Source organism: Lonchura striata, chromosome Z (genome assembly GCF_050655825.1).
Source record: "Lonchura striata isolate lonStrDom1 chromosome Z, ASM5065582v1, whole genome shotgun sequence".
In the NCBI taxonomy this organism is placed as follows: domain Eukaryota; kingdom Metazoa; phylum Chordata; class Aves; order Passeriformes; family Estrildidae; genus Lonchura; species Lonchura striata.
The window spans coordinates 32,938,389-32,955,889 of record NC_140740.1 but is presented as its reverse complement, the minus strand read 5'-3'; the positions used below and the strand labels follow the sequence as shown (position 1 = coordinate 32,955,889).

The window sequence follows — 17,501 nt, the reverse complement described above, 5'->3', positions numbered from 1 at the left end:
GCACTCGTTGCTCTTCCACCCTTAGGAGTCCTACTGCAGAGGGGTTTTCTGACAGTCCAGGCAAGGCGTTCAATTGCTTAATGTCTTCTGCCTCTACAGCGGCTATTCCAAAAGCCCACCTGAGTCCCTTTGGGTCTTTGTAATAGCTGTTCCGGAGGAAGTCTATGCCTAGGATACACGGAGCATCTGGGCCAGTCACTATAGGATGTTTCTTCCACTCCTTCCCAGTCAGGCTCACCTCAGCTTCCACCAGAGTCAATTGTTGTGATCCCCCTGTCACACCAGCAATGGAAACAGGCTCTGCCCCCACATGTCCCGATGGTATCAGAGTACACTGTGCACCAGTATCAACTAAAGCATCATATCTTTGTGGCTCTGATGTGCCAGGCCATTGGATCCACACTGTCCAGAAGATCCGGTTTTCCCGTGCCTCTCTCTGGCTAGAGACAGGGCCCCTCTAACACTGGTTATCATTCCTTTCCTGGGCACACATACTAGAGGTCCCTTCAAGGGGGTCTGACAGATCGTACCCACAAGCTTGGTCACGGGAGGTTGAGGCTACCTTCACTTTGGTGGAACTCCCCCGGTTAGAGTTTCCCTCCTTAAGTTGACGGACCCGTGCTGCCAGGACAGAAGTGGGTTTCCCATCCCACCTCCCCATGTCTTCCCCATGGTCACGCAGGAAGAACCACAGATTAGCCCTTGGGGTGTACCCTCTCTCTCTAGCTGGGGATTGTTGGGCGCTGATTCTGGGGCCTGTGACTCTCACGGGTGCTGTATTAACCTTCCTTATCTCCTCCCTCATCTCCTCTTTAAACTGCTTAATCACGGCTGAGATATGAGCCTGCATTGGGCCATTAATCATACTCTCATAATTCCTAAGTTTGTTGGCAACAGAACCTATTGTCTCCCGGTGGGCGTCAGCATTGATTGTTGCAATGAAGGTGGTGTATTGAGATGGCCCAAGATTTGCCAGACTCCACAGCATTTGTCCCGTACACCTGACCTTGTCAGGGTCATTATTGTGTCGTCCATCCCTCCCAAAGAGTACCTCCAATACTGCCACTTCCCTCAGCTGTTGGATCCCTTCCTCGAGGGTCTTCCAGCACATTCTATGATGGTGCTCTTGCATTCTCTCTCTGTGGACAAACCTCTCCCTGACACTCATTAAGAGCCGCTCCCAGAGAGAAAGGGACCCTGGTTCCCTTACAAAAACCTGATTTATACCCGAGTCCTGGGTCAAGGGTCCCAAGTTCCTTGCCTCACCACCGTCCAGCTGCACGCCTGTACCCATAAGATCCCAAACCCGGAGTAGCCAGGTAGCATAAGCCTCACACCCTCGTCGCACAATGTCTTTATGCAGATTACGAAGACTTTCGTACGTCAGGGACTCGGTGATGATAGCAATCTCTGGCTCCCCTGTGGGTTGTGAGGTTCCTCCATTCCTGTCCCTATCTGCAGGGTGCTCTGCTTTCACCTTAGACATCCTTGTTTCTACCGGGGCTACTGCTGCTGACCGTGACTGCCTTTGTGGTTCAGCTGGAACCTGGACAGTTGTAACATCTGTGGGTTCCACAGCTGTACTATTAGACTGTCCCTCCTCAAGGCAAAGGGCCGGTTTCTCACCAGCTGGGGAAATGCACTCCTTCAGCATCTCTCGTATCTCCTTAACCAGAACCCTCACCCAATCTGGGCGGTTCATTTCTGAGGTGGGCTGTGGGGCAGGGTCAGGCTCTGGAGCAGCAGCATCTCGAGTCTGTGGTGTAGGTGTGAGGGTAGTTATCCAGGTTAATCTTCCCTTATCTCTGAATGCTAAATATAACAGGACTATCAGCAACACCACCCATTGTATGGTATCATTAGCACTTATAAAGGATCTTAACCCTTTGAGAACTGGTGGAGCAGACCCAAAAAGATGGTTAAAAGGTTGGGAGAAAGTTTGCCCAGGTGCTATTTCCTCGCAGTAGGTACCATTATTAAAGTAACCCCAAAAACATACAGTTGACATGTGATAGCTATGAATCCATGTACCTGCCTTCCAGAGGAAATTAAAGATCCATGAATTCCTCACCCAATTAACCCAGAAGCCAAACTTGATAACAGACACCATAGCCTTCGTTATAGGACCCATTTTTAGATAAGGGTCTGCAAATGGGAAAAGTACAGCTACGATCACATGCCACCCAAACCAAGGTAAACTAGACCACATGGTGATGCTGAAGATGTTTTTACACACAACAAAAAAACCAAATTACTTAAGAACTGTTAATCCTTTTTCCCTCTCAATGCCCTCGAGCCCCACGTTGATGCGCCAAAATCTGTCTTGGTTCGACAAGACAGGAGTCTGTGAAAGAGGGCAAAGCCTCCTGTGCAATGGAGAACGGCAAACCCCCCTGCCTCTGAATTACCAGGATCTTTAAATTAAAAGGCTCTCAGGCAAAGATATGGGAATGGGAGTAACAATTCTTTACTAGGAGAAAACTAGACAACAATTTAAAAAAGGCAAATGCAATCGGTACAAACAAAACCAGTGAAAAAGTCCAGAACCTGAGGAGTTGGGGTGCCCGTAGCAGTCCTGCTGGGATCATTGCTCCCCTTGCAGTGGTTGATGAATTGCAGCTGCAGTGGTGATCTTTAGAAAGGTATAGTTTTCCTCTGAAGATCTGGTGGCAGTGGGGCCGGTCTTCCTCTGCGCCGGGGTTGCCTCCGAGCTCCGCCACCGTCGCCTCAGCGCGCTCCGGCTGCTTCGCTGCGAGTGCCGCCGAAGAGAGCTGCTTCTCTGGCAATCCCGCGAAGAGAGAGCGTGAGCTGCCTCTCTCCCCAAAAGCTACCCCTTTATACCCAATAAAAGAGTGCTTGGCTTCCCCCTCTGGGTGGAACATCTCACAATAGGATGGTGTTATGTTACCAGCCCTGCATTGAATCAGTCAATGGCCCACTAACAAACCATTACCTCTTAGGAGCAAAACCGATTCTTGGAAAAGATAACAAAACCTGTCCAACAGGTTTGCCTTCAACAGATGGCAAATAGAATACAAGCTTATCTTACAACCCAGGACAAACGTATATAACCCAAAACTAAGTTATCACCCATTTATCTCTGCTTTATCAGCTGTATTTCACATATACTGTGTAAAACTTACAACTAATACATATCAAAAATTATATTAAAATTATTTTTTAAATTCTAGTAATTTAGGATTTTTACATTTCATTCCTCTCAAACAGAATTGTATAATGGTCTTGTATAATACTAGTCCTCCTAAGCAGCTACAAAGCCCCTAAAGTCAGCAAAATGTCCTTCAAGTAATAGTGCAAAACTAGTACTGATCTTTGAAATTACTCATAGAGTACAGTTCTAAAGGACTGTTATTTCTGGCTATTCCACCTACTGGAAAAACATCTTATGTAATTTCTGCTGCATTACACTAGATACACTGAATGCCTAGCCATTGCTCCCATCTGCATGCCTCTACCTATGATTCATAGAAAAAGTAAATGTTTCAATTTTCCTAAATATTAATTACAAGTGTGCATGTGCTGTGATGTAACATACAAATGAGAAAAAAAAAAATAAAGACAATTAAAACAAATACAGTCCTGTCCAGTTCATTTGAAACAATGTTTAAATGAACATTGAACACTGCCAGTGTGATGAATCTTAAAATCACCCACTGTGTTCTGGTTTTGTAAACACAGAAGAGGGCATTTAATATAACCAAAGACCTAAAAAATCAACATATTATGCAAATTCAATAACAAATGTAAAATGATAAATCAGCAAGCAACTCTTCAATTATTGCTGTGACTAATTCCTGTAGACAATGCCACGGTAAATGAACTTGAACTTGTTCTGGTTGACTGCAGTGTTCTGTCGAAAAATTTCCATTTGGTTTGTTTGCCATTTTTGTAGATCAGTGAAGTAGATAGCATCTGTTTAATGAGCTCCCACTTCATTACAGAGCTGCACTACTTACAGAGTCATTCTTCTTAAGCATGCAGTCTGCATAAACTGGTGTTGTTTTAAAGCAAATGCTATTTTATGATTACTTGTTACATTAGGCCACTGAAAATTGTACTTACACTGGCTTGCATGAGCAGAATACTAATTGCCTTATTATGGATTTTAGTGATGTTTCATGCTTACAGTCTGTGAACAAAAATTCCCATCTCAAGCATATTGAGTGAACCATGCAGACAGTATACAAAGGAAAAGGGATAAAATACATTCACTTGCAAAACACACGAATTACATTTTCATGGCCATCAAAAATAGAAATGTAGGAGATAATAAGAAACATTTCAGCCAATATAGATAGTTGAATCATAACAGAATTATTCATCAAAATGTTGTGATTATGTAATTGATATCACAATGATGGGTAACAAGACCCTTTACTGAATAAAAAGATGACAAAGTCTTCAAAAATATTACAGTTATTAGAGGTATAACTGGTAATGTCCAGATCATGTAAAACCTACAGATTACAGCTGTAAATATGAACAAAGAGGTGATAAATAAAACTTATATTATTGTTCCAACCAGGCCAAATTGCACCTTCAGATCAGATCCATAAAACTAGAATAGGCACCACTATGCAACAGGCAATTTACTTCATAAAAATCCACTGGATCTTTTGCAACATTTATGCCACAAAAGTTTTCACATACCTTAAAAAAACTTGTGTTCCATAATACACAGTAAGGCAGTAAATAATTGTATGGTCCTCTACTCTGATCACACATTCCCTACCACTCTGACTTGAGAGATAATTCTGTCCTAAATCATTAAACTTTTTTAGAGTCTATGTCAGTGCTTTTCTGCTCAGAATAACTAGCTCAGGAGTGTACAAGAACCATTGCTATTATTAGAGAGAAGGAAGAAGTCTAAGTGATCTGCAGATCACCCATTAAGTAATACTGGCTACATCCTGCCTAATCTTTCTTTTACAAGGAAATATTGAAAACAAGAGGTTTTGTCCAACCTTCAGACAAGAAACCTAACCAATACTATCCTGGACCAAAAGTGGAGAAATTTTGACTCTCTGAAGTAGAATTAAACTGCTTAACTATACAGGCATGAAATCCCAGCGGGGAAAGGTCTTTCTGGACAAAATAGCTACTAAAAACCAAAACAGAAGCAATGTAAAAGCACTCAGCTGAAAGTATGTCTTGTGTCTTGTGTCTTTTACACAAGACATACTTGAAAGCTTATGAAAACAAAACCAGTTCAAATTAGTCACACAGAAAATGAATCAGGCTAGACAAATCTTAACAAAGAGCACAAAAAAATCCTTCCAGAAAAAAATTGCATTAGAAATTATATATTAGAAATAAGAGTCCATAGGACAATGACAGATTTCAGAAGCTTAGAAAGAGGAAAGGCAGCTATAAACAGTGAAAGTGAAATATTTCAGAAAAGCAAGATTCTTCAATAACAATATTCACAAATGATGTTAAGCAGATATTTACCCTCTACAGTTCTTCCAGCCAATAAAGATGAGACATTATCAAAAGCTGAGTTTACATTTATGTTCCAAGGTCAGTCCTTAATTATTAAACTGGCATGCTATTGAATTCACAATATAATGCACAGAAATCTGTAATTCTCTTCTTAAATGTGTGTAATTTCTACTTTGTTCCTTCAGAGCAAAGCAAAGGGTGAAAAACACATGACAGCAGCCCTCTAAGTTGCAGCAATATGCAAATATTTTCAAATCACCCATGTGGAGTCAGAGGATATTGAAGTACATTAAACTTTTGACCAATAAAAGTGATAGGATAAGAAGTGAGATGGAAGTTCCCCATATATACAGCACAAAGCAGCAGCAAGGACAGTGGATGCACATCCAGTAAACTACTGTTCCTCTATGAGAACACTAACACCAGACTGCACCACTGCAACTGTTCTGTCTCCCTTTACAACACTAGCTCAATGCACACCACCGAGATGTCCCTGCACCACAGTGCACTGCCTGCTTAAATCTTTCATGAGGTCCAGAGGTTCATGTATCTCATAGTTTATCAGGGTTCAGTGGCCCTCTTTACTTCCAAGCTGGTAGCCATGGGCCTCCACCAGGACATGAGCAATCAAGTGCCGCACCACAGGCAAAACTTAAAACCATAGCAATTAAAGATTTTGTGGAACAAAAAGCGTCAGCATAAAATCAAGGTCTTGAGTTTTCAGCAATACCTTTGCCATTTCAATTCAAACTGTAGCAGTTCCTTTACATTTTTTCCAAAGTGTGAGTAGTTCACTTTGATATAACCAAGACCCCAGCAGATCCTCTGTGCATTTGAGAAATGAAAAGAAGCACCGAGAACCAGGTCATCCCTCTACAAAGCTGTACTAAGGCACAAAGGCCTTGACTAGGATGCATTTTTTGTGTCATTGGCTCATGGTTTCTGTTCTCAAACCATAATAAGATGCGAAGCTTTTCACAAAATTATACAGCTGGATCTTTTTTTTTTTTCTTCACCGAATCCAAGATTTTGATTTGGACCAAAAACTTTATTTTGTCATAGTTTTGAAATGACTTATATATTTCTAGCTGTCTTCCATTCTTGGTGCTGAGAGGATTTGACAACATGCAGCCGGTTATTGTCTGTACAGAAGCTTATATCTGACAATAAAGCAAACAGTAAATGAACTCTGAAAATTATTATTAGAAGCAGGAATCAGTTAAAACACTCATCAGAGCTGAAATTCATAGATACCTGTAGTAATGCCATGTTGCATAGATAAAGTTTGTTAGAGCACAACTCTACACTTGTATGCAATGGACCTCTCAAAGAGAGTAAGATGGACCAGAAGCACTGGTCCAGTTCTCACTACCAGTTCTGGAAAACATACTTTTCTGTTATTAACACAGATGAAAGGTAATTAGGAAACTGTTCAATAGAGAGCAGCTCCATACAGAAAGAAGACTAGTTAGAAATACCTGTTATGAAGAAGCAGATAATATTTTATGTGGTTCTGACCTTGCCAAGAAGATGTTTACAGTTAAAATGCTCAGTTAGGGCAGACATCTGAAGAATGACTCACTGCTAAGAAAGTTCCTCAGTCACAGTTTTAAACATTGATGAGAAAAAAGGATTGGGTCCAACGACCCTTGTGGGCAGCTGGTAGGCTAATGGAAATTACAGATCTTCTGAATAGCTACCTATTACTCTACTCAGTAGGTGATAAAATTCTTCTTGACCTAAAATGTTGAGCACATGCCACAGGCATCCCAACATCCAACTTAACAGTAAAAACAAAGAAATGCAAAGAATTTCTGTACATGTGGAGGTTTTGGAAAATAAACATTTTCAAATTTCAAGCATCAAATATTGACTGTTGCTGAAAAAAATCATCAGGTATCTCATCAGACAGTTAAAATGAGAAGACAAGGAAATTATTTTGAATTGTTACTGTCCTTTACAAAATATACACATCTACAGAACAAGAGATATTGGTAACATACTTTTAATCTTTTCTAAGTTTTCCTATTTTTCTAGGGAAGCATCAAAGTAGCATTAAAAGATACTTTGGTGTGGACATGGGGTGATCACAGATGAATTACCATACTGAGAGCAAAATTTTTGTCCATACGGCACAGACCTGCTCCAAGAAAAGGAGAAAGCTGACTTGACTTTTCCACCATTCAGGGAAAAACTGACTGGAGGGGAAGCTGGGTACATCTTTCTACCTAAGAGAAAGCTCGCTTGTAGATAGGGAGGACACCTACATTTTATGGCTTACTCTTTCATTTTCTATAGCCACAACAGTCCTCATAAACCATGCATAAGGTCCTTGTTTTGGTGACAATAACCCTGTAATTTTTATAGACAATGATAAGCAAATTTATTGTAAGACTCTTGTTATAAAAGATCCATTTTCCTCTTCTCTTGTCACATCATTCTACTGCAAAACATTACATTAATGATATCTCCAAGTTTAGGATTTCTTTTCCTGGTAGAGAGTTTTAAGTATCCACAAAAGACTACAGATTAATCAGGTAGACTGTCTTCAACCAGATCTGCAAATAGCTTTAATACAGAATGAAAGTTTCAAACACTGAGACAGACAAATCTATCTCTGCTTCTGGCAAAACACTGTTATTTGATAATTAATATTTTGTTAATGTAAGGCTACAGTTGTCCTCAATTCCCTCAGCAGGAATCTTTGCAGGTCTCTCATGCTCAGTGACACTCTTGTGTGTATTACCCATGTTCCCAATATAACAAATCATCAGATGTCCCTTATTAAGCAAAGCAAACAAATTAATGTAAGAGACAGATATTTCTAATAATTTATTGTAAACTGTGATAAATTGTTGGTTAAAATAAATTATATAAAAACAAACCTTTAAAAAGCCTTCAAGGAAGGTGCAGCCTCAGCTTACAAACTTACAAATAAGTAAGTAAACTTACAAATAATAAGTAAACTTACAAATATATGGAGTTAATACTCCCAGACTGACAGAGTGCAAAAGCCTGGAATACTGCTCATTTTGCTTAAAATAAACAAATTAAATAAATATATAATGGAATAACTAGTTAAATAGATAAAGAAATAAATATGTTTACCTAAAAAAGTGCTCCATTTCAGCTGATCCAACAGAATTAGAATTCAGCCTGTAGCAAGATTTGAGACAGAACAGAAAATAAGCACCAGAAAACCTGAAAACACAGATTTTTTTCAAGAAAACAGTCCAGTATGTATCCAACTATGATGAAACCTCCTGGTAAAATAGGCAAGTCCTAAGAGCTGCAATGCATTTGGCCACTACCTGACAGAGTCCAGTGCACCAGGTCTAACTTTTTCAGTAGGAGGTTCAAGAGCAATTTCATTAATTTTCTGAGTATGTAGAACATTTATTTTTGTATTTTATTTTCATGAAAAAGAGATACTGAATCTATATGCAAAAACATGGTTTAAAAAGTGGTGGCTTTTACTTTTCCTTTTTAAATGATGTCTGGTTATTTGCTGCTGTCCTTTAACTACTACTTATGTTGCCAGCTTTGGCAATGGAAGGAGACAAAGGAAAAAGAGTCCTGGTATGCCTTCTGCTTTCAGGAAAGGCCACTTAGTAAGCAATCAGAGAGTAACTGACCTAGCCAGAGAATTCAGCAAATAAAGAAAGTGACAAGCAAAATTAATTTGAGATGAAAGCTGCTGAATAACTTCCTATGGAAAATTGACAACCAAATTCTTCATTTCAAAAGGACTTCCTAAGACAAGTCAACAGTCATGTCACTGCATCTATTTAAAAATACAGTTCTCTTGATTATGCTGCATGAGATATCTCAAGTGATTGTCTAAGTAGAAGAAATGTTAAAAAATTCACCCAAGCATACTGTTTGACAAAATCAATCAGAATCAACATTTTCCACAAAAAATTCAAACCAATTTGAAATATGTCAGCATTGCTAGAACAAGATATGGGGACAAAGTAGAGGCAAAAAAAGAGAGCAGATTCAGAGACTGAAGAGTTCAGCTACGTTGAATACATGGTTCACATCACTAGCTATTACACATGAAAAAAGGAAACTGGAAATCCAGTCGATGGCACAATGTAAATCTGACTTTTATCCCAAAACAGTATTAAAAACTACTTACAATTATAAAATGAAAGAAAAAAAATCAGGAAATAAATCATTCATACTAGACATTTTGTTGCTTTGAAAACATACATTTTTAATGTCAATTAATTTATCTGTATAATGTCAAATAATGTATGGATCATGAGACATAAAATTAGATTACATCTCTCAAGTTCCTAACATAAAAGTAGATGTTTCAAATAGCAAAAAGCAGAGTGCTTTTAGGTAGCCTACCCTTCTGATACTTTTGAATTTGCAAAAAATTATCAATATCTTCTCTATACATTGAATTTTGACAAAAGTAATATATTTTTAATTTAGACCTTCTAGTCAACATTTGTCAATAATGTAAGGCCAAAAGAGAGCAATAACACACATGACACAGTAACATTTCTAATTACACGGTGTGCTTTATCTCCTTGTAAAGAAACAATAAATAAGTAAGTAAAATTTAAACCTGCCTGGTTGTTTGTCTTTTTTTTCTGTTCTGTCACCTATGCTTGCAGAAGTAAACTCCTGATTTAGACATCCAAGAGAAGAGATTTTATGTGCATTAGCTGCCTGTATTATGAAAAGGACACTGCATTTTGTCATCATATCTTAAGAGTTATCAGTGACAAGTATACAGAAATAAACTGGTTAACACTCATGCCTAGCAAGATATGAACTGTGGTAAAAATATTCATTTGCATATGACTGCTAGCAAGATTTCCTTTTGGATGTTATTTATTTATTGGTAGCACATATTCTCACACCAAAGTGCTCATTGAAATCTTCCAATAATAATCTTGGTTTTACTCCAAAAAATGTTAAGCGTTCCAAAGGTTTTCAGTATCTCATGTGTGGAAGATATTCAGTAATATAATAAGTTGACTCCTTGCAGCTCAATTCAAACTCATAGTAACATTTGGTCCTAATGTTAGGTCCTCATTTTCTATATACAAAGAACAATTCCAGACTTTAAGCCTTATCTGCTTCTTAGTACAGAAACAGAACAAAACCAATATTAGCAAACTAAAGTGCCTCTGACTTTGAATTACAATTCTGTCATAGCAGGGTGAAAATGGCAGCTTCTTTCAGCTCCACCAAAACATATTTGTGATGCTACACAGCTCCACAGCCAACATTATCCATGAGTGCAGTATCTTTTAATTCTCCATGTGCGTGCTGAACACAGTAGATTTTTGGCCCCAAATGCCCTAAAGTAAGGTCAACTACAAGCTTTAAAATATAAGACAAAACACCACACACAGCTTCTAGAACTGTGGCCAGAATTAGGCATTTCTGCCCCTTGCCATCCCCATCCGTCAATGCAGCTTTATGCAATAATGATGGCACTTTAATTAGCAAGCCTCTGAACACAGAGCAGGAGCATAGTAATCAGCAAGCACCATTTGCTACTTTCCTTTTAGCTGTGCAGACATGCTGAAATAATGGTCCTGGCAACATGTTAGCAAAACATTAGAAAGACTTTAGTAAACAAATAATTTAATCACATCCTTTCTCAGGGAGTTTATATTGCACGACCCTTGACCTTTTATATTGCTGTACCTAAACTCAGCATGGGATTCACACTTCCCATTCCTGTCACAGAATCTCTCCATCTTGTACCATTTAATATAGTGTGCTCCAGGTGTTCTGTGGTGAATGAATAGTTATATTACTACCTGTCAGACACAATCACACTCTATTCATCATCCGCGGCTGGCTGCGTGAAGCCTTGCTACCAGCAGGCTCCCTCTCTATTTCCTTGTTCAAATGTCTGCAGTGCTTTTGGCCCATCTGTCAAGCCTGTCATTTAGAGGGAAAACAGTATCTGTGCTTTAAATATATGGAGTTCTGTATTGAAACAGTGCTGTGATTGAACTGTCAGCATTCCCAGTATCACAGACAGTAATTCATGACTGGTCAGAGCTCCATTTAGGTTCCTATTACCATGCTGACCTTGCTGGGTCATACTGAGAGATTTTTCCCTCTGCAGTTAGGTCTATAAATAGTGCAATTAACCTTTCAAGAACTACAAAATGTTCTCAGTTCCCCTCCTCCACAAATTTACTTGCTGTTTGCAGCATTTATAATAATCAAGGGGGAAAACATAATTCAACAGGAAAGAGCATTTTTTTCTCCTGACGTATACTCCAACTGTCAGTGAAAAACAAAAAAATACTGTAACACCCCCACAGGCAAGACTTGCGTGGTTATCATCAGGAGCCTTGCTTCTAGTTCCACTTTCCTGGTGTGAAGCCTGATGCCTCAGAGTACTCTCACTCTGAACTACACCCCTCTGCTACAGAAGAATCATGAGACTTACGTAAGTTTTATATGTGTCATACATTTATTATATTTTCATTTCATTTTCATGTAACAAAACAAATATTTTTTATCACAAATTTGAATGCAAAACAAGACTCTGGACTAAGACAATTCTGAAAGTCAAAAAAAGTACTTCTTAAGCACATGTGCTCCTGGTGTTTTTCCAAAAGTACCATTCAATTTAAGAATAATATGGAGCTGAAAAAATCTGGGTTTCAGAGTTTTCATTCTAAAAATTTCCTTTGGGAACAATCGACAAAAAGACTTCTATAATAATCACTGATTATAAAATCATAGAAACACAGAATGTCTTGAGTTGGAAAAGACATTAAAGACCATTTTGTTCCAAGCCCCCTGTCACGGGTGGGGGCACCCACCCCTAGAAAATGTAGCTCAAGCCCATCCAACCTGGCCTTTAATACCTCCAGGAATAGGGCATTCACAGCTTCCCTGAGAAACCTGTTCACAACAGTCACAGTAACAACTTCTTAATATCTAACCTAAAGCTATTAATTTTCAGTTTGAAGCCATTTCCCCTTGCCCTGCCACTACATGATCATGAGATGACTGCATCCGATAGAATAATCTCTGTGTAACTTATGAGTCACCTATTACCTAGTATCTCTTTAGAGCTTAAAACACTTGAAATAGGTTGGCTTTCAAGCTTAGGGCTCTGACCTTGGTTACATTTTTAGATGTGGACATGGTCACTGTTCTCTGGGAAAATGTCTGAAATTCTGTAATTGCAGCCAAAGCTGCATAGCCAAGCTAGCTAACCCTATAGGTTAGCTATGAGATTTCCCATATTATTAATATAGGAATAAACATTCAAAAAATCATTCACAATATCTTTTTTGTGGGTTTTGTTTGTTTGTTTTTAAATACACAATCTATTTTTGCTTACCAGTATTAACCTAGGCAATTTTAGGTAATACATTTAATCCAATATCAGCTAAATTGGATGATTCATCGGAAAGCTCCCTCCCTGAGTATGTATTATACATGGCTTCAAAAAACATCATGCTGCAAACACACAAGAACCACCAATGACAACTAGAAGGCTTACACAAAGGTAAATTATTTACTATATGAACGTGGAAATACAGCAGAGAAAAAGACAAAAAGGTCTTTCCAACGTAAATGTCTCCTTATTAGAGACAGGGAATTAAGTTAATTATGTAGCTTCAGCCAGCCTGAATACTTGGGCTGTGAAGAAAGATACAGTAATATAGATCAGTCCCTATATTGTTAGCAGTTTTTGGAATGTTTCCTTCTTTCGATTTCTCCACCATGAATACAAATGTTCACAGTGTTATAGATATTTAATAATTATAATTAAGAAATAATTTATTTTAGTTTCTTCTTTCTTGGAGAGAGTCATAAAACAAAGACACCTAGAACAGTGCCCTTGCTGGTTTTAGGTTTTTAAATTAATATTTCAGGATATGTCTGCCCTCAATCTGAGGGCAAAAGCTTTCATTTATTATTATAAAGGCTGAATAAGTTTAAGTCTCATCTCATTAACTGTCATATTACCAGACTTTATGCCATACAATTCAAGTTTCACTGAGCATTCAGAATTGTTTAATTATGCACTGTAAAAACAGTCTGCTGAGACTTTCCCTTTCAGATTAATATAGAAGCAAAAGGACAGAGGTCATCTTCATGACTCACTCTTTCTTGCCACTGTATTAACTTATAATGACAGAGGCCTTTAGTTAGTGGCAAAAATGTAACTAGTGACAAAAATGAAAATAAAATGTTTACATCAAAAGGAGAGACACTTTGATTTTGCAGATGAGCAATTATGTCACTCCTTCCCTTCTTCCTGTGTTGGTGTTGTGGGTTAAGCTTCATAGAACATTCCTTATAAATTATACCACTCCATGTTACTTACACCATGCTGACATTGCTTGTCATTACTGAACCAACCATATGCTTTGCATGCCCAGATTTCAATAGCTATTCTGTTGCTCAAAATATGGGAAAGCCATACTCATGTTACAGACACTGGTCATTGCTCACATTTTCTCTAGGCCATCCTATTTTGTTCTATATTTAAACAAATACATGTACAAATCTCAGTTGTGTGGTCTGCGTTCTGGAGATGCTGTCATCCGCAGTCAAAATGACAGTCCTTTCTGTGAGTTTATGACACATTCCTATCAGGAGCTCCTCATTCTGTCACATCCATCTCTCCTGACACACAGTTCCTAAAGATTTTAGATATCAAGCATATGCACATAGATATGCTGCTCACATTCACACATAAGCACCCCTGCAAATGGATTGTACTGCTTATCTCCACTTTCCAATGTAAAAATCAGAATGAGCATTTCCTCAAAAAATTAAAGCTTTGTCTGTCTCTTAATCCCTTTGAAAAGCAATACCCTGTGAGTGGAAGGAAGAATGCAAATAAGGTTAGTCAGCAAGTATGCTACATTCTCAGAAAATAAATTAAACAGATTATCATTCTTTGTCCAGCAATTTCATATGCTTTCTTCAGAAAAAGCAATATCCATTTTTGTAACTGTACATTCTGCAACACAATGAGAAAAATCCTGGTACTCTCAATTAAATAATCTCTCCTTATTCACAAAGTAAGATATGCTTCTATGTTTAGAGAAAAATGTGTCCTTGTACGTGAAAGAATGTGTCCCTATTCCCTAGGACAATATCCAGTGTTTCTTTTAAGTTAGAAGAATGCAATATTCTTTAAATATGGGATGGATTTTCTGTTTTTCCAATTGCATTACTCGGTTTAACAAATTTCCATATTTTTCCTCACTTTAGTTTTAGACAAACACAACTACGACACAAGCACTATACTTCAGTATGCATTTATCTCGTTTTGTCAGAGAGCAATTTTGAAAGACTTGTCACCTTGTCAGGGAAGAATCAACATAATGCTTTTTTTTTCGTAATTACTATTAGCTTTAAGAGTCTGACTAAAATACAATAGTTCAATAGCTTTTCTTTTCCAGATGTATCTTCCTGCCATTATTTTTACAACACAATCCAGCTCTTCATGTATTTACCCACAACTGGAAACACTGAAAAATATTCTGAAATTATTCTGAAATTATCTAACATTGCTGTATCATCATGACACTATGCCACAAATTTCATCATCCCTGCATCACAATTTTGGAAGGCTATCCACAACTTGCCACTGGATAAAGGTTATCTGAAAACTTCTAACCTAGGAAAATTTCTAACCATTACTGTCAAAATAAATTGGGTGTCAGTATATTCTCGGTGATTATTTACAGCCTTTTAGAAATACAACCACCTATTACAGAAGCACTGATGCTTTGGTTTGTTGTCTAGGTGTTCATTACATTTGTAGCTGTTACCTTTCCCCCATTGAATCATCACTATCAAAATGACACAAACTTTTAAGGCTCACAGGAGTGAGTAAGGAGTAGAAGCAGGTATAAAAGACCAAAGGAGACAATTTCAGCATAGTCCAATACGAGCAAGTGACTAATTGAGGCAATTGACAGAAAAGAATTAGCAGTTTTAACTTCCTAGAAGATTTCATTCAATTATTGAGGGACCAAGAAAACTTACTCTAAACAAATGTTTAATTCATATATAAAGTGAAAAGAAGGAAAGAATTGATTCATGAGGTATAACAACAAAATTGCTAATATATCTTCCTTTTTAAAAGCTGAAAGAACATCTTCCAAAAAGGTCCCAACTGGAGAGGTAGGATTTTGAAAAAAAAGACCAAATACTATATCACGTAGAAAATCCTGGCAGTTTAAATATTTGTCTCCTGTGCTTCACAAGGGACAAGTTAGCACTGCAAAGATTATTCTTTTCATTCCCTTCATGCAGCTACAGTTTGTGAGGTTAAGGGCAGTGACAGCCACCAAGTTGATTAGACAAATGGAGTACATATTCATTGTTGAAAGGCTAAGAGAATTGGGATCGTTCAGAAGAGTCTGGAATTATTTCATTGCATCCTTCTAGTAGCTGAAGGCAGCATACAAGAAAAATGGAGATTTTTACAAGGGCATGTAGTAACAGGACAAGGAGGAATGGTTTTAAATTGAAAGAAAGTAGGCTTAGATTAGATATTAAGAATTAATTCCTTACTGTAGTGGTAGTGAGGCATTGGAACAGGTTGCCCAGAGAAGTTGTGGAGGCCTCATCCCCAGAGGCTGTTCATGGCCAAGTTGGATGGAGCTTTGTGCAGCCTGATCTAGTGAAATGTGTCCACCCGCAGGACAGGTGGAACAGGATGATCTTTAATGTCTATCCCAACCAAAGTCATTCCATGATTCTATGATGATAGAACAGTTTGTGGTTATATTCCCTACCTTTTAAAATATTTTGCAACAGGACGCAACAGGGCCTCTGGTCATATTTGACCTGAACAGTCTCACAGCTGCAGATACCCCAAAGCCCTTTTTGAGAACAACTTCCCAAGCAAAATCAGAGACTGCATGCAGAAAGAATATATATACAAAGGCAAAGAGACCTAAGTGTCTGTAGGCTTAAGAAAGCTTGTTGGAGGAGAAAATTGCCCTGAATCAACAGATCCACATTAAAGCATAATAAAATCAAGATCAGAATAATTAGAGCAAACAAACACACATGTTAACTGAACTTCTTACACCTCTGATGCAATTAGGAGTCTTTTTTGTTAAAGGACTGGAGTTAATAACCTTCAAGATTTATGAAGGGAAACAGATCTGTTGCTCTTTGGTACTTTCCTTCACAAAAAACTCCAACCTCTTTGGTCAGGCCCTGGGGAAGAGCAAAACAACTGGAGTCTCATCCTCCATAGAAAAGTACCTAACAACTGGAGAAAGTAAACTGTGAGGTTTCAACTGCAGGTCTGGAAGCAAGAGCTACATTACAACAACTGCAGTCTCATTTCTGGAAAGAGAATTTGCATCCATGAACACATATGGATGTATCTGTTGTACCACTGGAAACACCATTAGAGAATTTAATAACCTTGTGAGTAATTAACAGTCATTATCGCTTAGTAACATGTAGTGTGGATTTTTTACTATTTTGATGAACTAATTTTTCCTCTTTCTTTAATCAATTGTAATTAGTATCTATTCCCTCTCAGATGCTGATTATTTTCTCTCTTTTATAGAAATTTGGCAGTTTTTGTTTCTTCTCCTTTGTTACTTCTCTAGACTATTTGCCACTGTAGACCTTTGTCTGTAGTGACTGCACAAGTTTGCTTTTTACCTCATTTTACCTACCCCAAATAACTCAGAGCACAGAGAAGATCCAGCTCATGTATCCCATGCCTGTAACCAGAATTAAATAAAAGCATTAAATATGTTTGAAATTATAAGAGGAAAAAGAAACCATATCAAGCCAAATTACACTGGGTAAAAGAGAAACAATACTATTCATATTACAAGAGTTGGAATTAGTATCATCAAACAAAATAAGTAACCTGTTATTTATAGCCATTTGTAGCCATTAATGACAAGATTTCCAATGGTTTAGAAAATATACATAATGAAGTATAAGGAGAAGAGAACATTTCTAAAGTATGGAAGATGTCTTTATGGAAATGTTTTCAAATAAATGAGGAGACTGATTGAGATCAGACAAGCTTCCAG

At 38.0% G+C, this 17,501-nt stretch overlaps 1 protein-coding gene across 5 annotated transcripts in view; it reads right to left on the bottom strand.

Moving 5' to 3' along the window:
• Positions 1-17,501, bottom strand: part of CSNK1G3 (casein kinase 1 gamma 3) — a 228,019-nt gene that overhangs the window by 47,120 nt on the left and 163,398 nt on the right. For 2 of the 5 annotated variants that reach the window (XR_014951366.1, XR_014951368.1), the window contains exons 19-20: positions 17,133-17,180; positions 8,572-8,619 (exon numbers count right to left, since the gene is read on the bottom strand). Coding sequence is in view for 2 of the 5 variants with exons in the window: in XM_085566819.1 (XP_085422945.1) it covers positions 458-2,209 (1,752 nt within the window). In the remaining 3 variants the exon portion in view is untranslated. Of the gene's footprint in view, positions 1-70; positions 17,181-17,501 lie in introns of those variants that run through there. The other 3 variants (XM_085566819.1, XR_014951367.1, XM_085566820.1) reach the window with 3 other exon arrangements.